A 21,913-nucleotide genomic window follows, 5' to 3' on the forward strand; every position below is an offset into this window, starting at 1 on the left:
TGAATTACATGAAGGATCATTTGCATGACCTGTTTAAGATGTAATAACAGCAAACCAAACATCGGTGAATCCAAACTCACCCCTTGCAGGGAACTAACCTGACTTTTTCTAAATCTTGGAAATACACTGACGTTCTCTTGTTGTGTGGGATGGTTGTATGATCCTGGTCTTCCTTCCTCTGTGACCTGTCAGTGACATCCTCCCTGTTGGAGATTATGAGGAGATCTTTTTGGTGCCCTTTTTGATACTAGGCTCAGACAAGCAGGAAGTGAGCAAAATAAGGGCATCACCCTACACTTTGATAATATCAAATACCTAACAAGGGGAATGGCCTCCTTGTCTTTATAATTGCTTCAATTCTCCTTGTCATGCTGCCTGGCAGTTCTGAACTGTGGACCTTTAAAGTAAGAAAAATCTGCAGTTCTTTAGAATTAGGAAGGAGGCCTCCACGTGGTTCACTGAAGTTTTTTGTAATTAGGAGGAGGAAAGAAAGGCATTTTTTCAGCTGTCTGTGAAGATTAGAACATAATGAAGGAAAAGCATTTTTATGGCATGCTACTGCAGTGCTGTAATATAGCCTTGGCAGTTATATAGCCACACATTGTGATTATTGCACCTGCCTGACGTCCATGAAGTGGTTGCCGAAGTCATTACAGATACAGAACTCCTACTGGTAGCAGACATTATGAATTGATGTCACACAAGGTCAGATCCAGAATACATTTTCTGCCGACCAAACTCTGGTTCTGGAAAACATACAACCGTCGGCATACAGGAGGTTCTTCACTTTGTGGCACAGACTAAAATACTAAGGCAGCTCATACACAATTTTGTACTCAACTGTTAACTCAGTCATCCATACAGACTGCAAATGAACATTTCAAGGGTGTGGTTAAGGTACTGAATAAAGATTGAAAACAATAGTTTTAGTTTGAATTACTGTTGCTACACCATGCACCCATCTGCTTGAAGACACTGCAGAATATATTTAAAACGCTCTGCGAGTCTCTTGGTGCACGACAGGATGCATTACATTTTAATTTGGCACAAACCTTAAAATCTGTTGTGTGAAAGCATGACTGCAGGCATGAAAAGACAGCAGACAAGAATGTGGAGTGGAAGAGACTTTGGACACGGAAATTAGAAGAAAGCAGGAGAAACTAAAAGAAAATCTCGATAGTGGTTACTCTGCCTCTTCCCAAAGTGCACATTCATATTACACTGCCAGTCATTTCATTTGTAGGCTGACTGGGCATGTTGTGAATACAAGCCATGCTGCGTGAGAATCAAATGATGCACTCTTCTCCATATAAAATCAACCTGATATTACTTTTACCAGTCACCAGTTACAAGTCATAACTAGTTTCTACATGAAATTTGGTTGCAGATTGGCAAACACACCATATGAGAATATCCACAGTTGTCTTCATCCAGGAACACAGTGTACACTACAGTTCCTCAAATAACATGAGAACAGCAGCACTTACACTAACATACTTTGACATGTTTGATCACCTGACATGCACATAGTCTGACTATGACAAGACAGCAAAAAATGACCTTGGAACATCCCACCATATACAGTATTCATTATTCATCTCCTGATGGAGTCTTGTGTGATAAACAAGAAAAATGACAGTCTGTCTGCTACACCACCATCCTTATATAAAGTATGTCTTATCTTATCTTATCTTATTGCTTGTACAGTGTATGTAACTACAAACCAGCACAAAAAAATATGATTACCACCATAAAGCATGTTCTGAACACACACATTACATTAGTGTGTGAGTGTTCAGAGAGCCGCACAGTCTGCTCCGCTGGGTTGCAAAATGTAGATAAATATATTATTCAGATGCCTTTTATTGTACATAAAAGTCATTGCACATTGTGGTTAGAAACATGAGATGGAAACAGGTCTGATGACGCTTGTCAGCAGAATCGCTGTCAATGGAGGGATGTCTGTAATGTCTGAGTCACACAGACACAATATGTGTACTTGTACTTTGGATGATGAGGATATTACACTTCCTGATGAAACCAGAACACAAAGGTGAGCGACATTGTCCTGCTAACTAAACCTAGACTAGCTGATTCCTGTCGATCTTGTTCATCATTGAGTTCAGCTCTAAAACTTGAACTGGTGTTTCCACTTGACTCACTGCTCTGTGGTCCTAAATCCACTCTGCCTGCCCTTCTGTCTGTCTGTTGTGTGCACTGTTACTGCAGCTAAATGCATTTGGAGAATACTACAGCTGATACAAACTGTACTACTAAAAGCAAGGTGATATCCAGAAGGTACAGATTTGCTTCAAGTGAATTGAGTGAGCTTGGGGGGGCGAGAACACACCAGCTTACAGTGTTGCTCCAGTCAAAAGAGTTCCGCTGTGTACTTGGCATTGAGCAGTGATTTGATTTATTTGTTATTGAAGAATGTGTGTCAGAAATCATCGACATGTACAGCTCTGTGATGTGAGAGCCTTTTGTTCAAATGAATAATGGCTGCTGTCATTTTGTTCAAACCACAAGCGTGGGTCTGTGGGCTGTAAGAGTAACAGGTTAGTTCAAGTGAGAGCTACAGACACAATGCCTCGTCCTTATTAATTAGCAAAATGTTGATAATTTTTTGGTAACATATTTATTCCTTCATTTGAAATGGGATTTTTAATGATTTTTGCCTTCCACTCAGTGGGAGATTTTTCTGTTCAATTTCCTCTTCTAAAGACTGTTTTCAAGATGCTAATTCAGCCGGCACACACAGACACTGGCTACAGACATATTTTTTTTTAAATGCTTTCAAATACTTGGTGTGTGAGCTGGGTTATGATGGACAAAGGAAAGACAAAGGAAGAATATGCTGAAGGACTCTCCTGATGAGATGTTGTCTGCTCTTACTCTGCATCTGAAAAGCAGAAAATATGGCCTTTCCATGGTCAATTTAATATCAGCAGGTTGTGTAAAAGAAATCAAGATAGATATAAAAAATATATGGCTGAAAGTTGGTTGAAAATGTGTGAGACGGGATGTGTGAGACGGGAAATGTACAAGAGGCCAGTACTGCTACGAATCGCCGTGGAGCTCATCAATAAAATGAACACACTGCTGAAAGTCTGGACGTGTAAACACAAGGAAGACCCAGCATGCGTGTGGTACTTTTCTCATGCTGATCACAAGCTAATATGTTTACGCAGTGCATCATACTCTGCCATTTGGTTTCACTTCAGTGCTGCTGTCTTTACTTTGGAGTGGATCCTGGAACAGAAGATGCAATGGGTCCCATATGAAACGCTGCCTTTGAACTGAGAATGCTTGGAAGTTTGAAGGCAGGTGTCACCGCTTGCATTCTACCAGCCAGTGGGAAAACTAACCTAGTTTATTTTCACCTCACCGACGCATGAACAACACCCCCCCCCTACCCAAGTGCTTTATCACACTTTCCAGGCTGGAATGTTTGGATCTCTTTCTTGTTCCTTCGCTTGGAGTTGGGTGTGCCTCTAAATTAGCAATAACCACTGACAAGAACACTGAATGTTACCCAGATATCTGTCACGGATGTCTATTGTTCCGAGATTAGATGGCAGATTGGAAAACTCACTGACAGTGATTCCTTTGATGTTTCAGACGCATAGTAATTTGTTATGAAAGAGGAGTTAACATCTATTATAGATTTAGTGAATGTTGGCACAGGAGCACAGGCTTTGATGTTGGGGGATGTCAAGGATTCAGCCTCACCCTAAAACAATTCTGACGTTCTTTTCTTCCTTTCTTTCTTCATATTTTATCATTCATATCGCAAATCACATTTTGGTTTAATTAAATTTTTTTATGTGGTTTTTTTTTTTTTATGTGGCATTTTCAGTGCTTCATAAAAGCAATAGTTACAATGATGTTGTGCTTCAGAGTGCATGCTGTTTTACCAAGTAAAATTTGTTGAATTATAAAGTCACTCTAAAGCAGAGTCTCTTGTGGCTGTTTACATGGATGTCTATAATGAATATGAATACTGGTTTACATGCGACCACCACAGTGGCAATGGGAACAATGGGAAAACGTAGTCGGCCCACTGAATAGCAACCATCCAAAATTGAATAATGCATGGTTTTGACCTTCAGGTTCTTCATCACCTGGACTAACTAAGGCTCAGTAGGTCAAACGGTCGTCCACTTCAGGTCAGAAGGTTGACCCTTGCCCTCGGCAGCCTACATGTCTAAGTATCTTTGGGCAAGACGCTGAACCCCAAATTCCTTCCAATGCTGTGCCATGTTAAAGCTCATAATGAAATAATAAGCAGGTAGCCAAGCCACCATTGTATGAGTGTATGTGTGAATGGGTGAATGCAGGAAAAGCGCTTTGAGTGGTTGTCAGACTAGAAAAGTGACATATGAATACGGTCCACTTGCCATTTAGCAGCTTGAACATGATATATGCAAGAGACACAAAAGAGACACAAATACAATGTTTAGTTTTAACTACATATGAGATAAAATGAATCAGTAAATAGCCTAGGTTAGGTATCAGGTGACATGCCATCAAGAGGGAAAGGAAAATACATTCTGTCTGTCCATTTTCCATAGCTCCTGCAGGCTAAGCAAGGTAGACCAAATGTCCTTGTCCCTAGATATATTCTCCAGCTCTTCCTGGAGGATCCCAAAGCATTCCCAGACCAGATGGGAAATGTTATCCCTCCAGCATGCTCAGGGTCTGCCCTGGGGCCTTGTCGCAGCGGGACGTGCCTGGAACTCATCCATAGGGAAACGTCAAGGAGGCATCTGAATGAAGCGCTGAACCTCCTCGGCCGACCTGTTTCAACGTGAAGAAGCAGCTCCCTCAGATATCCAAGCTCCTCACCCCGCCCAATGGGTGACCCAGCCACCCTGCAACGGAAGCTCATTTCTGCCAGCTGTATCTGTGATTTCATTCTTTTGGTCATTACTCAAAGCTTATGACTGTAGATGGGAGTTGAAATGGAGACTGAGCAGTAAATTAAGAAACTGAGATTTGACCTCAGGGTCAGTTTTCTCATCACCCCCCCAGTCTGGTGCACTGTACCAAACTACTACAGACCAAACCAAACTATTTCACACTACATCTTACCCATGTGAACAAGGATTCCAGATGCTTGAACTGCTTCACTTGGGGAAGTGGCTTACTCCCAACCCAAATATAGTGGTCCACCATTTTCTTAACTTTAACATCCTAACTTTCACCCCCACCAGGGGATGGCAATTTCTATTTATTGTTTTTCATCATGCTGCCTACGTGGCTCCAGGGATGGCAGTGTCGGCCTGTGTCACGGTCTTATGTCACCACCACTTCTTTACAATGAGCATTAAAGCCTCACAGAGCCCCAGGCATGGCTGGATACTCAAATTTTCTGCATATCTCACCAAATTCCTAAATCTATTATGGTCTATTATGACATTGTGTCGTGGTATAATGGTCGTATTCTGGATTTTGTGTTGTGTTTTGAAATGTATTGAAATACAGTTACTGTCTTCCCAACACATGCATACAAATAAAGGGATGTAACTAAGTGCATTTGCTTACATACTGTAGCTGAGTTTAATTTTTAAGTGCACCCACTTTACCTCGGAAGAAAACAAATTCAACCTTACATGACTGCATTAATTAGTGGAGATCGCACCAGGTCTACAGGCGAACCTGACCTCCAGGCCCTTCATCCAATAAAAGTAGCCTTGTATTTCCTTTTCCATAGACAAGCACTTTGCAGCGTACGCATACAGATGACCAGTTCTAAACATTTAACCACTACATTATAATACATTACTTAAAAAACACACAAACAAAAATGACCAACAAGAAATCTCAAGGCTATAGATGCAGCAGCAGGTGCAAGACACACAAATACATAAACCAAAGAGTGTAACGCTTCTTAAAAAATGAACAGCAGAACGGAGCGTCACCACTGCAGTCAACACATAGATGTTTGACCTTTATAATCACCAAAGTGGGTCCAAACCAGAAACGTTTACCTTTTAAACCAAGAGAGCCTTGTGCTCAATCTGTTCTCATTCCCAGAGCATCAAATACTGCCGCTTTGTCTTATACAAATGAACCAGGTACCCTTTAGTATCTGTATGAGCTGCACCAGACTCTCAGCTACCTACCAATGTAAACCCATCCGCAGCAGTATTAGATGCCTGGGGCAACTGCTCCAGTCATCCGGCACATTCTCAGAAAGCCTTTCTAACATGGTTAACGTTGTGGTTAGGTTTGGCAACAAAAGGATTTGGTTTGGTTTAGGCAGCACAAATATTTGGTTAGGTAAAAGAAAAGATCCCTTTTGGTTTTCATGGGACACAAACACCGGTCTCCTGGCTGAAGGTCATGTGTATGTGTGACCCATCCATCCACCTTCCTTTAGATGCAGAATTTCTTGTTCTATATAATACACATAATACAATCACCTTGCTCTGACAGTCTAATATTGCCACAGATGGATTTACAGTGGAGTTAATTGAAAGCCTGGTGCGCAGGCGCTGAGCGAAGTGTCTGTATTTGACTCCCTGGGAATAAGACCGGGCTGTTGTGCTCTACAAAGTTTTGCTCTAGATCCAACATCTTTTGTTTTGTCAGTGCATAATGGAGCCAACCCACTCAGCCTCTCTTCTCCTATTGCGCTATTCAAATAGGCCTAGTGGATTATCATAACCATACCCAGTCAGTGCTGTACATTTGCACACAGCACTCGTGCTACAGAGGCTGAAAGTTTTTTCCACAAAATTGTAGCTCCAGTATAAAACATCTGTTACCATCTCTACAAGCACAAGTAGTGCAGTCCACCTAAACAGGCATGTGACTGGCAAAGGACTTAAACGTTACATACAGGCATCATCCAAACCTGAATAAGAAATGTTTTCAGACAAACATTTTCTTTATTTGCCCATGATGGTAAACTGCAGAGACATAAAACCTCCTTCTATACAAAACATCCATATATTACCCTTCAAATGAGCAGAACACATCTCAGTACATCAATATAATCATATAAACAATATAATTCATATTAAATTAGGCTGATCAGACAGCATAAATCTGTAAAGTGTTTTTGAAGCAGTGTAACAACTAAAAACTAGAACCCAAATATTCAAATCACTGACCACAATCATGGTCTGTGACTGAATTTAATTATTTGTTTCTTCCTTGTGGCTAGTTTGGGGTTTTAGTTTTGTATGATAACTTGAAAATGCATTTTCTTCATTTTCTCATCTAGCTTAACTCTCTCATACATAAATATGTACGGTAGAAAATCCATTTGGCTTTTGTGAGTGTAGTGTAATGCTATGTTGACATTAGTTTATGTACTGTTGTAGGACGTTGCACGGACAACATGTTACCTACACAAAACAGTCAATATAATTCTTTCCTCCTCATCCTCTAAGTTATCCCACATTTCAAAACAATACACCACGCCAACCACTATTTTAGGCCTCAGTTTCAGATTTAAGTTGTAACGTATGCCTAAGTTTTTTTTTTTTTTTTTCAGTTTTTTCAGATCGTACAACTCCTAAAATATTAGTAGCACTTAAACTACAGTCAGAAATGACCTTCTAATTAGGCTTTTGGACTTATGCACAGCTTGTGGCAGCAGCAGGTCTTGTTGCTCATTTACTGCAATGGCCAATGAAGCTTAAAAGATATTCAGCTCTTTCGAGTTTAAAGAGGAGGAGCATAAGAAAGACAACAGCAGCGTTTTGATGACATTTGATGACTTCATTCCACGTAGGAACCAAATACATGACAGGACATGCTTGTATCTAAGGAGCCAGCTACCAAGTGAGAAAGGAGGAGCACATATTTGGGCTCTATACAAGCTTGCGAAGAACTGTGTGTTTGACGACAAAAAGGAAGGAACACATCTGTAATAGACTGGTCGTGGGTGTCAGAGAGAAGGAGCTGTCTCAGAAGTTCCAGCGCACTGCAGACTTGAAATTAGCACAAGTTACCCAACAGGTACTGAACGACTCAGCAGAGTTACAGGTGACTTATATTAATGTCCAGAGACAGCAAAGAGAGCAACACAGGAAAGGATGGCAACACAACATGGGAAACAACAAGCAAACTTAAAAGCATCCAGAACAGTGTGTGGCGCCCAGCACTATAATAAAAAGATATCCTGCTTTTAAGAGTACATGTAAAAAGTAAAAAGTACAACAAGCAAGGACACTGAGGACAAGCGTGTCATTCCAAAATACTGGATGAAATCACCGAGAGTATCTGCACAGTTTCAGTTTTGGGGTAGTGAGGCAGCAAGCCCGGATAAATGGATTGTTACTCTCAACTTTGCAATGCACCCCCAACTTTTGAGATATATACAGGGGCAGATGGGACTGTCATCAGTGAAAACACATTTCTGGCACTCTCTGCAGACACATCTTTTCTTTGCCCGGGGCACAAGCTCAGATCCATTGGCTGGTTCAGAGCTAACATCGTCTGCAGAGGCAAAGAATATGCATTCCCCCTGTATGTGATTAAAGGAAACAGCAACAGTTTACTCAGTTGCCCAAACAGAGTTAAAATGTTTCTAGTAAAGAGAGTGGAGCGTGTCAGCACTGTGTTGGGAACCAGTGGCCTGCTAAAGACTGAACCTGTTGAAATTATTCAGCCATATGCAGTGTACACTGCTAGATGGAAACCACTGCCACTGCCAGTCATGCCTGGCTGCATTGGTTGGAAAAGGACGACATGTTTGAGACAGAGTGGTGTGCTGCTATGGTCCCAGAAAAGAGGAAACAGAAAAGAGGTCCAGTACTGTGCAGACCAATGGAAACTAAATCATGCAGTGAAATAGAAAAGCATGTGCTATCCACAATAGAGGAAATCATGCCACAGCTCTCAGGGTCTAGATGTTCATATCATGAGACAGCACAAGTGGATTTTACCGATTCCCCTACAGGAGGACAGCTGCAGGTTAATCACTTCAGTGGCAGAGTATATGGATGACCTCCTAGCTCACTGAGAAATCAAGGAGATCCATGATAGACATCTGGAGCAGGCACTGAAAGTGATCGAGGCAGGTGTCCTCAAATTGAACAAGCTCAACATACAGTAAGTTAAAACAGCTGGAGGGTTGCTTACTGGGCCACATCATTAATTAGAGTGGTGCGAGACCCGACCCAGACAAAGTGGCCGGGATATAAAATTTCCCACAAAATCAAAAAAATATTGGATGTACCAGTAGCTGTGGGTATGACTCCCTGGAGAAAAGCACAATGTTGTTGCTCAGCCTGCTTTGAAAAGTTATTGTTTTGAATTGTCCTGACCCTTCAAACTCAGTTTCTTAAAATGTTTCCTCATTCTCATGAGGAAAAGTTGGAGCTAAAAGATCCCCCACACACGACACCATTGCATTGTCTGTATAAATGTATAATTCATATTCCGACAGACAACATTGTATGGTATTGTAACAATGCTTGCTATACCATTGTGTTCTTGTGCCCTGCAGATAACGACACATTGTGCACCTCTGCCCTGTATTTTCCTCGGAACGAAGCACATTTACTGACACAATGATGGTTTACATTAGAAAAAGAAAATGTTTTTACAAAGAAATACAATCTCATCAGTCAAGCCCTGATGTTGAACGTTTGTTCTGTCCAGAGAAGCATCCTTTTCCTCTTTGGGCAGCTTCTTAATTCCATTTTCTAATTAATTACTGGCTGCAACACCTTGGCTGTGCCGACATGAAGAGTGACGTGTCCCCGGGCGCCCAGTCACATCCACCAGCAGCCCTGGTGGCAGGGGAGCTGTGTTTTTAATCACCTGGCCACTGGCATCATCAAGCTGGGGGAGCCGTCACCTGCCCTGCACACAGATGCTTGTTCATTCATCTCTGCCGGAGGTCAGCGTGGCTGAGAAGGTGGTGCCCGCTGCGTCCCCAAGCCACCATGCTTCACCCCTCCCTATTTGAAGCCTCTTAAAGGCACAACGTGTTCCATTTTCACCCTCAATGAATCATTACCACATTAGTTCTGTGACGTTAGTCTAATTGCTGAAAACAGAAGACGATTGCGAGGAAGCCTCTTCACTGCATTTTGTCACCATGCAGGTTTGATTGCTTTACAGTTATCCTATGGGGCTTGGTTCATGGAACATACTGGAGTCTGATTCTACATCGTACATAATACCCAACATTACTCCTGTTCCATTATTATAAGTATTTTGAAATTCAGATTAGCTGACCTTTTGGCTGTTAAGGGACTGTGTTTTGCTCTTACCCCTCTAAATCTGTAAACACACAACCACCGGGAAAAGGCAGATTTCTTGGCAACAGGCCACGAAAAGACTCCTTTCTAAATTGGAGACATGGAAATCTTCACTGTCCTCTTTGTCCTGACATCTCACCACCTCCACTACTACAGGCTGAAGACAGAGATCCTACAGCCTGTAATTCCTTATTTTTGTGTGGGCTTACATCCAAGTGAGGGCCCAGACGGTTCTAAAGTCTGAAGTCCTTCCACTCTCTCAGTGGTGTAAGCCAAAATAGCTGGAAGACAATGGCTGATATATAACAGCATATGGACAAAATACTCTGTGATATAACATCACTGTTGGAATCCACCGCTCAGGCCTACACAACAGCTGTTCGCACCTAACTGTACACTATCTACTACATTAACCATATAGCCATAGACATCAGCTGCTCTCCTGTTCTCCTGAACTTTAGAAACCTTTTTGTGGCGTGATATTTGTTTATTTGCAAGGACTTAATGTAGGTTCAATAGATTGTCTTCAGATCAGTATCTGTTCAGAGAACAAACTGTGTTCTTGATCAATGATCAGACATCAATTTGTTCAAAGAATGACGCTAACATATATTTCCTTATAACGAATGATTAAACATTAAGATATAGCTCTTTGTTCTGGGTGCAGATTGCAGGAACAAGTTGAAAAGTCATTTTTAACATGCTACTTTACATGACTTGTTGATCATAGAAGAGACAAAGAGAAACATCTAATTTACTAGTTTCCTTAAGCATAACGATTAAAAGAGCTCATCAAGGCTGTCTTCTTTTCACTGAAAAGAATAAAAGTCTTATTTGATAATTGACAATTTAAAATGCAGGTAGCTACTTCCATAAAACAACCAACACTGACTCATGGTCTCACACAGGGACTGTACCATTTGTCTCCTGTGTGAAAGTCATGTGTGGTCCACCACTCTAATCCAACCTTGACTCATAGTTAGACTTTTCTGCCCTTTATGCTATTATTATTATTTTCATCATCGCCCGCTGCCTGTACTGTAAACCGTCACACTGACACGCTGTCCTCTAGTGGATGGACAGGTCTGTTGCATGCTTCGCTGTGAGACTGGACTGAATGTTTTGGGCTTGTGTATTTTGTCTCCACACGGTATGGAGAAAATGACAGGGACAGAGGAGCAGGCAGCCAGTTGGCTGTGAAACATCAGTCTGTCGTTGTAGAAAACCAACATCATGTCCAATTCGCTGAGCTGTTGAACTTTTGTCAACTTTCACCACTTTGCTGAAAAGAAGCAATGCTTTTTTTTCCAAAGTGAACATTCTTATCCAATTTCTGGAAATTTCCTATTGACTTTTCTTGTAGGAAAAGTGCTGCGAGTGTGCAAAAAGGGAGACAACAGAGCCTAACCCTTGAAATTAGAGCTTGCTTTGGAATGACTTGCCTGTTGCTTTCTGATGTAAGTACTTTGGTAAACTAAACATAGCCATGTGTCCTGTAGGCAGTGGCAGGAGGGCGATGGCACCCCCCTTGTTAGCAAAATTACCAAAATGCATCCCCCTTGCCAACACTCCATCCCCCCTCTCCTAGTAGCAGAGAGAGTGCAGCGCCAAAGGAGTTGTATAGCTGAAAATGTTAGTCTCTAGTCTGACTGCCTCATCAATCCTTTATCTGACTGACATTTTTGCAAGAATTTATGGCCTCAATAATGGCTATGATATATCACTAGCCTAATTATGTTGTGTATTGACAAATTCATGGCACTGTTCATGGTGCTCAAGTATCGGATTTAATTGCGACATTTTCTCTCAGTCCTGCCCTTCTGTCAGTTTTGCCTTGGATCTATAATATTCTCTAAACCACCGATACACAACTGTTGACCTGTGGTCCACGGCTTCCCATCTGGGCCGCAGGATCTTCAGGAATTCAGAATGTAATTCGGAGGCCCAGTCTGTCCTGAGAGGGACTGTTGATTAGCTTGCTCACCCCTGGCAACAAGCCAAAAAAGCCTGTAATTCATAGTTTAACTGCCCTGTAGAAAGGGATAATTCTCCAACTCCATCCTCTCTACTCTGTGGACCCGCCATCAAACCGCTCGGCACATTCACCAGCCTGACTTAAAGCCTGTGGGAGGTAACTCCGGCCTACTGTTGTACTGAGTCTCAAAATGACTGTTCTTGTTTGCGTCCTGGGATCTCAAAGAGGATTTTTTTTTTTTTTGACATATTGACTCATTAACTTAAAGTTGAACTGTATGTTTTCAGCATCAACTGCCTCTTTCGCAAAGATGTGAGAGCATACAGTATATACTAGTTATCAGTATGACTTTTATTTATTTTTTTAAGATTCTGTTCCCATCGATATAGATTCATGAAAATAACACTACGTTTGTTAGAAGGTGAAAATATTCAACAGTAATAGCCTAATGAGAGTACTTAAGCCTAAATAAGTGTATTTTTTTTTCTTTTTTTTAAAGTTCAGCCCCAATAATGCCTGCTTAGAAAAATGGTCCTTGGTCAAATGCAGTTATGACCCTTTCTCTAAACTATATACTATATTTACTCAATTCTTTACTACTTTAGCCTACATATATACTCAATAAAGTATTGTCACCTTCATTTTCAATGTGACAAGCCGCAATGTAGACAATGTAGACACACTGCCTCCTGTAGTATTCCTATAATGTATGAGAGCAATCAAACAGGACTGTTCCTGAGGATTTTTTTGGGCTGATGTCTCATCTTTTGCTCCTCACCTTGCTGCAGGGATTAGGAACTGTACTCCAGAGTGTGTCAGTACACCATGACATCACTGTTGAGTGTGGCTATAGGTGCAACAGAGCACACTTTTGACCACAGCCATGACAGCCATGCTGGCTGCGATCAGGGGAGAGAGAGACTACTGCAGAGTGGCCAGTGAAACACTGCTCATCTGATTCACTCTAATAACATATAACTGGCATCAATTTAAGGCCCAAATGAATTCTAGAGCTCACATCCTTAAAATCCAATATGAAAATTGATAGGAATGTTAAATGTATTCCGAAAACTAAGTTCAGCACAAATGCAAATGAAAATAAATAAAAAGCAACCTCACCAAGGGCTATTCTGAGTGAGCCTCCCATTTCAGGGCTTGTGAGACGACCTCTGCCCATGGTCTTTTTACATTGTCATTAAAATATGCAACAACTGTTTATGTGATCTCTACTTTACTCAATTTGAGAACAAAGCAAATTTCATTCCTTTCTTCAGTGAAAAAACAGTGTGTTTGTTAAAACCCAGGCAGCCGGTTCACACTTTGGTCTTATGTTGCAAAGTATATACATTGTGTGAGTGTGTGGACTTTTATGTAAACTACATGTATGACCAGTTCAACACATAAGTGTGCAGATACTATTTTCAGAACCATGTACTTTGAGACATGTACATTGAGCAGGTTGCTTTGCTGGGATTAAGCCAATGCAGTCCACCAGCATGAAAGGCGGTTGCTATTAATGGCTGAACTCAGCTCTGTAATGTTATGGAATGACTGTTGCGTGTAATTGTCCTTCTCATAAAACAATTCATTTTGTGATCAGCTCTGTTAGTGTGATCCGGTTTTGTGAATGGGTGCATCTTTAATGTGTAAATGTCTGAGAAGAAATGGCGTAGAAGTCACAAGTAATTACCTAAAGGGGACTGCATACTGGAGTGAATTTTAGTGAAGAAAATAAATACAGTCATGATGCTACTAGGTGTATGAAATCCAAACGTCTAAAATCTTGGCTTTGTTTAACTGAGTCAAATTAATGAGTGATTTTAACTGGTTATAAATATACCACAAACTAGCTTCCATGTCAACAGCAAGTTTTTGGGTGGCATTTAGAGAGCCAGGCTGCACAGTGTCCTAAATCAACCAGTTGGGCTGGCTTTAACAGCATGCTAATTGAATCGGTAAATGCAAAGGTCAATGGGATGCAGAGTAGCATGCCACTCCAGCTCTGATCCCCTGGCACAGACTACACAGTATAACCATGTTACTCATTACTTTTTATTCATACCGAAAAGGTGAAAAAAAATAAAATAAAATTTCTAGCTGTATTATTTTATACCATTGTTTAATTATACTGGATGCATTACTTGAAATACCTCACTGTCTTTTACTATTATGGTTTAAATGATTTTAGAGCAGGTTAATTAAGAAATAAGCTGTCTTAATCACACTGAGTGAAATCTAATTTGATGCTAAAACATTATAATCACAGAGTTATGTGACCAATTGACAGCAAAAGAACACTAGCTCTCCGTCCTGTAGGATGCATGACGACTGCTCCAGAGAAATAAATCAAGTCCCAATGATGGCTCAATTTAGGCCCGATGGCATATTTATTTATTATTTATTTTAAATAAATTTTAATCTTTGTGCACTGAGCTGGCTTTGTCAATGTCATTGCCATGCAGTTAGAAAATTCCCCAAGCAGCATTCATAACATAACATTCAGTAACACCCTGGAGATTTTTTTTTTTTCTGTTCAGCACCTGTCAGAGTAGTGCTCATTGATTTTGCACATTAAGAAGTGGCGACCAGTTGCTTACCTTCTGCAACATGGTAAAAAAAAAAAAAAGGTCGGTTAAGAACGTCTGTTATGTGGTCAGTGTTAGTTGGGTTTCATTAACTTCATTTGCATGTAAATTCAACTAGAATGCTTATTGCTGGTTGATTTTACTGTAATACCACTTCTCAGGCCCAAGAGTGATTTTTTTTTAAGAAAAAAGTTAAACTGTCCTATTAAATAGCAGACCTATTGTAAAATATGTAAAACTACAATTAGAAATATATATGTGGCTTTTCCTCAATGAAAGCCTGTCTTGTCTGTTGCACTAATGAGCTTAAAGTTCAAGTCTCCATGACTGAGTTTAATTACAGTGAAGAAGGATAACTTCTGACCCTTGATTTGAGGCTACAATCTCTCGGGGTACACTTAATCAAGAACCCAGACGCACACACAAACACAGCTAAACACACACATACAGATCAAGCTGGTCCAGTCAGAGAGGTGAAATTATGTCTTACTACAAATCAGACTGATGCTTGTCTAATGAGCAGTGTGGCAAAAATACATGATGAAGAAAATCAATCATGTATAACACCACAGCGAGCCAGAGAATTGTCAAATTTGTCAGATAATTTCATGCTAATTAAGTCCCTAACCCAGGGTTATTTTTAACCTCATCACTGTTCTGATCACGTGGAATTGTGAGCCCTTTGCTCACGTGTCATTAATTAAGCTGAAACCATCAATCATGATTTTCTTTCTGCCCTCAGTACCCGCCAGGATCACCAACATATCGAAGGACATCACAGTGAATGAGGGCAGCAACGTCAATCTTATGTGCCTGGCGGTCGGTCGACCTGAGGCCAACATTGTATGGAAGCATCATTCACCAAGAGGTAAGCCTTAAGGTTTTATTTATTAGTTTATTGGTCTTAAAGCTGTCTTTTATGTTAAATTCCTGTAACGAAGAAGAGAGTCTCATCTGAAGATCTGTTGAAGATGACGACAGTAGATTTGTAGAGTGGAGATTTCTGTTTGCAGTTGGTTACAGGAAACAGGATTACAATTTTGTACTATCTGGAGCCACAAATGTGCTAAGATGAGTCAGACGAGAAGTTAGAGAATCAGATGTTAATGCAAGATTCTTAACAGGTATCTTATTTTCTGCATTAGTATACCAACCTTTCAGAGAGTTTTCATTCTTTTCTGTTCAAACTGTCAAAGGTAATTCACAAAACAAATGTGTAAGGCAAAGCTGCAACAGCATTACCTCAGTGTAAAGGTGACTGAACCAGCCCTCCTACGCTCACAGCCTGATGTCGACATTCCCACACAACACACACCTCCAACACTTGCTTCACATGAATATTCGCCTACGTGCAGAACAGCCGTTTACCTCCATTGTGATACGAATCTGTAGCTTTTGTGTTAACATAGCCACGAGAGGGTTTATGATGAATAATGCCAGGTTTTAATCTATTGACGAAGGCCTTGTTTTCTTTTCAACTTGGTGGATTGGAGGGCTTGAAGCTGCACAACCTGCAGCCTAACAGGACCCAACTGCAATCAACCATGATTTGGCTGGAAGCCACAGCTGGTTTGGTCGATTCTATTGTGCTGGCACCTCACAGCTTGAAGGAGAGGGAAGAAGCTCTGGATGTGTGTGCACGTATGTGTGTTCTGTGTTCTAATTGTGTTGGCTCTGCGCTTCCCACTGAGCATTCAGCAGTGTGAGTCATGCGCTCTCTCTCTATAGGATCAGATGTTTAGCCTCCAACATGTCAGGAATGCTTCCAGCCCAGCTGTTCCTCTCTACCTATTATCTCGAGCCAGCACAATTTGGTTCTCACAGCCCAGTGGCCCTCCACCACCTCAGCCATCCACAACATTTCTATACCTCCATTTAAAGGTTCCCCAAAATCTACTCTAAATATCACAATATCCCCACAACCTATTTGTTTGAAGTGTGAATTCAAATCACACTCAAAAGGGACATCTTTAATGACTGACACAAAACTACCAGCCAGATGGTGCCATTTACACTGACTAGGTAACACCCCTCTGGGATCTGAGTTAAATTTTCTGTTTTTGATATACATAGAATTTAGATTTCTGTCCAGTACAAGCTACCACAAGCTGTGCGAGAGGCCTGTCAGTGTGTCAATTAGTGTGTCTTCAACAGAGGCTGGTAATGCATATTATGTCATGCTCTTTTTAATGGTGATATCACGTTGGCCAGTCTAAGTTCAGCTTTAGAATTTGCTCACAAAGCCACAGACATACTACCCCAGTAGGAGAAAGACAGGAAGGAAGTAACTCTCACTACCAAGCCTGAACTGATGCACATGAGGCAAATGAAGCAATAGAATCACACTTGATAGTAATATACAGGCATCTGTGGCTAGGGAGCCTGGTGCGCTGTGTTTGTGTGTTATTGTCGACAGGGAAGATAATGGGTTATCTTACTTGACATTCTGTGAGTTGCACTAATGAAAAGAGAGACTATGTGGGGAGGTGTTTGGGCAGCCAAAGAAATTCTCGCTGGCAGTCAGAATCTTAAATGTTTTTCCTGCAGAGTGGCATTTTCCTGACTAGCTCCTCACCGTTTGCTTTTCATGTTTGTCACCAGCGATAATGGACTGCTCCCTCAGAGGATAGTGTTTGTGTCTGTTAGTACAACACCAAAGTGAGCAGCCTTCTCCCTGAGTTAGCCCGCATTTCTGGAAAGTCTCAAATCTGCAGTGTAGCCGCCTTGCCATTTGATAGTTGTTTTTTTCCATGGCATATCATTTCAAATTTTCTCACTCACATGTTGTCAGGAACATGAGCAAACGCACTGTAGCAGCTGATGATGCAGAAAGATGTCTCACCTTTCACTATGGAAATGATAGTGAAAAAAATGAGCTGTAGCAAACACAGAAGAAATGCTGAGTGCTGAAACAATATTAAAGTGGCACTGCCTAATTTGAGCCTGAAGTTTGTTAATACAAACTGAGTTATTGTCAGATTCCTGGTGACTGTTTCATATGAATTCTGTTGCCAGTGCACCGTTGACTGAAGGGAGACTCTGAAGCCTCTACAGTATGCCAATAAATCCTCCAATACAGATGGTGACATAAGTAAGAGTAGTGTGTGAGTAGCAGCCCATAAATGCGTAGCCTCTGTTGTCTTTTACTTAATGTCAATTTAAGTCTCACCTTTTTATTGTGCCCTGCAAGATTCAGTCCCCATTTCAGCTCAGCGTGGACCACATAAATTATTCAGCAGTGTTCACTGAATCTCTGGCTGCTGGCCACTACAAGGATTAGAAGATATATGGTTGGGGGACAACAGTTTGTTCAGGGGACAATACAATATGGATCTCTTCGACCCATTAGGACTCATTAAAGTGGATAGGTTGTGAATGGACGTTCGTGCAGATGTCTGTTTGTGCATTTCTTTTTCAGATGACCACAGATTGAAAGATGTTATAATGTGTGCTGTCCTGTAGACATGTTGTGACTGAGCTCACTTGTTTTTGGCAATGTGTTGCCGTCTAAACTTCCCATGTCCCCCTCAGGAAGAATTGTTATAATGTGATCCCTTGATATTTCAAGTAGCACCATGATCTGGTCAGAGTGTAATTTATTTTTTCGGTTCATAACAAACTACCTGCAAAACTAAAGAGATACCAATCAGTCTCATTTGCAAAGGCAACTGGACTTGCTTGTGGCTCCACAAGACCCTTATTAGTCACATAATGGCCAGGTGGGACAACAGCCCACCAAGTCAGGCCATGACTCACCCATTAACACCCATTGACTCATTAACAATGACTCATGTGACCCTTATGAGTCACACGACAGCTGGGTGGGTCATGACTCCCAACCAGTCAGACTGAAGGAGCCTCTTGGATGAGAGGCCAAACGTCTTCTAGAACCACAAGCAAGTCCAGTTGTCTTTTGAAAGCACTTATTTCTATAATGTATTTATTATTATATTTTTGTTTATCTATAGCCACTCGCTTGGATGAAGTTAGGGAACGATCATCATCTTTGCCCAATTTTGCAAAAGTCAACAGTGAGTCAAAGCAGGACACTGAATGTGTTCATTCATTCAACAAAACTACAATCTTTTCCTTTCCTTCTCCAAAGTGCTTTTGTTGCCTAAACCTAACCACATGCTGGTCTCAGGATGTGAACCCAAGTCTCTGATCATACAAAAGAATGATCACCATTCACCACAACTGCCTCCCTAAAAATGCAGCACCACGTTAACTGGGAAAAAAAAAAAAAAAAAAAAAATCCAGGCAGCAATCATGTTTCGTGCAAAACATATTTGGCAAAACAATATGGTTGCTCCTTTCTATCCTCAAAGGCTGATGAATCACTTAAATGTAGACTTTTCATTTATTTTTTTTTTCTGAGTCTCAGATTTTGAGTCCTGTCAAGTAAATTGTGAGGCAAAAAGCTTATGTGACATGTGAAGGCCGATCGTTTGAAAAATTGGCAATGTCGAGCATGATTGACAGAACCACCGCGGCACAGACAGATGTTGTCAACTTGTGATTAGTCTCCTGATGAGTGCCATTCACAGAATTATATAGCAGAAATTAATGGCATGCTATTCACAGTGATGTTGCCTTCCAAAAAGCACAATGCTCTGGTGTTGCCTGCTGACAGTGGTGAAGCAGTTATCCCTAGGAGAAGACAAATGCATGTGCACAGGTGTAAGTCACAAAAAAGACAGCGAAATGATCCTTAGAAAAATCACATTCCCTGACACTACACGTCGGCTGTCTCTCTGTCTGGGGAACAGAAGACAGGCGAGTTTGCAATTGATTGCAAGTTCCAATATTCATCAAAAGAGTAGTGATTTCTGGTCTGTTTCAAAGAGACGGCTTCAATATCACAATATCAATGCATACATACCGGCTTCTAATAAGAGCTGTGGAGCTGGCAGAAACAGTCATTAGAAGAAAATAGACTCATCTCTCTGCATGGTTTACCTTCAAAACAGTTCATTACAATGACAAGACCCATCACAGAAAGAAAGAGTTGGATACAATAACAGGCACAGCCAGCGTAGTCACAGTGTGCACAGGAGATAATGAATGCCTTTGACTATTTGTTTTTTGATAGAAAGATGACCATTATTTAATTGATTAATTGCTTAGTGAATTCCACAATATGTTGGAGACATCAACATATTTTAAATAAAAACAGTATTTACTAGAGAGATGCTTAGCCCCCTGTTCTCAGTTCCCTTGCTCGTTGCAGCTGATTACCCTGTGAGGCTGACCTAAGGCCTACAGCAGATAATCTATGGTATCTTTACCTTGGCTCTCTCCACTGGGCCTTCAGAATCAGGTCAGGAAACGAGACCTGGCTCCCCCTAAGATGCTGTGACCTGACCTGTATCCACACATGCTGAGTAGATGCAAGTGGCCTGCAGAGAATTGCAAAATGAAGGCTTCATTTTGAAAGGCAGCATGAAGGTTTGCAGTGCTACCAGTGAGGCAGGTACGCAGGTAGGCAGGCTGGGTGAAAATAAGACTAATTTCAAAAGCCTTTGCTTAGTTGTCTGTAGGGATGCATGGATACATCCAACCATGGATAATGGCCTCAAGGCTGTTAGCCTACTGTTCATCAATCTGAAGCAGATGATAGGCCTGGCAGCACCAGCAGAATGGAAATACAGTGAAAAAGTAACCATTCAAGGAAAAACCTTGCCTGTGCCCGACCCCCCTGTTTGCCAGGGAAGCAGCAAGATGTTTCCTGTGTGACAACTTGCTCACTTGAATTCTTATGCACTAACCAGTGGAAAGGAGGATTTGTATGTTAACTACCCTGATGCACATTGATGTCTCTTGTGGAAAGACAACAGAAAGAACTGGGTATGTATTGTGTATGTATTATAGATACGTTTTATATGAATGAATTGTCATGTCCAGTCAGAAGTGTTGGGCCGTCTTATCAAGTGCCAAGGTGGCTGTAGTACAGATGTTTGATTTTCTAAAAGATGGCAGTGGTATCAGATCAGTATTCAGTATCAGAAAGATTTATTTATTTATTTAATTTTATCTTGTTTAATTGTAGAAAATGCCATTTTCACAGTTGTCCTCTCAGGAGCCACTGGCACAATTTCATACGGTTTGCTTTTTGAATGTACAGTCCAGTCCAAAAAGTGTGCAAAAACAGTCCTATTCAGCACTCTCCCTGTAGGTAAGAGGTAAGGTAACACATTTTTATTTTTCACCTGTAAAATGCAGTTGGGACTACTAGAGTCATATTTTCAGCCCTGAGTAGTGTCTGCAGGTACTGTTTTTATGGTACCTGCATCCACACCAGCAACCTTCACCAATGAGATAGGGTAGCCTGTAAGTAGCTTGAGAGACTCAAAGAAACAGAAAACTCAGGGCAAACACAAATTGCCAAGAGCTTGCAGCAGCACTTGTTGATGCTTGTTAGCTTATAGTTTTGAACACAGTAGTAGCTGAACTCAGATGAGTGTTTTTTTCAACTCCTCTCTTTTCTCATCTGGACGATAGTGGCTGGACAGTAATAGGGCCATGTTCAGAGAGGCTTTAGCAAGAAAACAAAAACAAAAGTAGGATTTTGAAAAGTGAGGCAGACGTGATTTTATTAACAGTTCTCTAGTGGAGCCAGACCCTGCTATGGAGGTGCTGGTGAACAAGCTGTATATTGAAAGAAATGTAATCACTGGGCTTGCCACTTATCCTGCAATCCTGCAGTCACTCTACAGAAGAACGACATTGGTATCAATGGAATAGGACTCCACTCTCGTAAATAGCCAAAATATTTGTTTTCTTTCTAAAGCAGTTCCTTAAAAACAGAGCCAAGTATGTTTTTTCCCTTTGTGCAGCAACCAAGATGTCACTATCTACAAATATGCCAGTTATCATATGAAATGTCACCAAGGACAAATAGCTTAATTGTCAGGAAGCAGTTTGTGAGTCGTAGTAGTCCCCCAATCACCCAGGTTTGAGTCGCCCACCATTATCCATAAGAGGCTAGGGACCTTGAAAATAAGAGAACAAAGATGAAAGGCAAATATAAAGGCATGCCAGCCAGAGTGCTGGAGGAAAACCCTCATGTATTTGTTCCCTGTGGAGCAAACACTTTAAATCTCATGATGGCTGACTTCAGCAAGGAG

The 21,913-nt window shown here is 41.1% G+C and overlaps 1 protein-coding gene across 1 annotated transcript in view; it reads left to right on the forward strand.

Moving 5' to 3' along the window:
• opcml (opioid binding protein/cell adhesion molecule-like) overlaps nt 1-21,913 on the forward strand; it is a 161,379-nt gene that overhangs the window by 98,139 nt on the left and 41,327 nt on the right. Inside the window, exon 3 of the mRNA XM_041952260.1 lies at nt 15,529-15,654. Within this exon, the coding sequence (XP_041808194.1) occupies nt 15,529-15,654 (126 nt within the window). The remainder of the gene's footprint in view (nt 1-15,528; nt 15,655-21,913) is intronic.

The sequence above is a fragment of the Chelmon rostratus genome, chromosome 14 (assembly GCF_017976325.1).
Source record: "Chelmon rostratus isolate fCheRos1 chromosome 14, fCheRos1.pri, whole genome shotgun sequence".
NCBI lineage: Eukaryota > Metazoa > Chordata > Actinopteri > Chaetodontiformes > Chaetodontidae > Chelmon > Chelmon rostratus.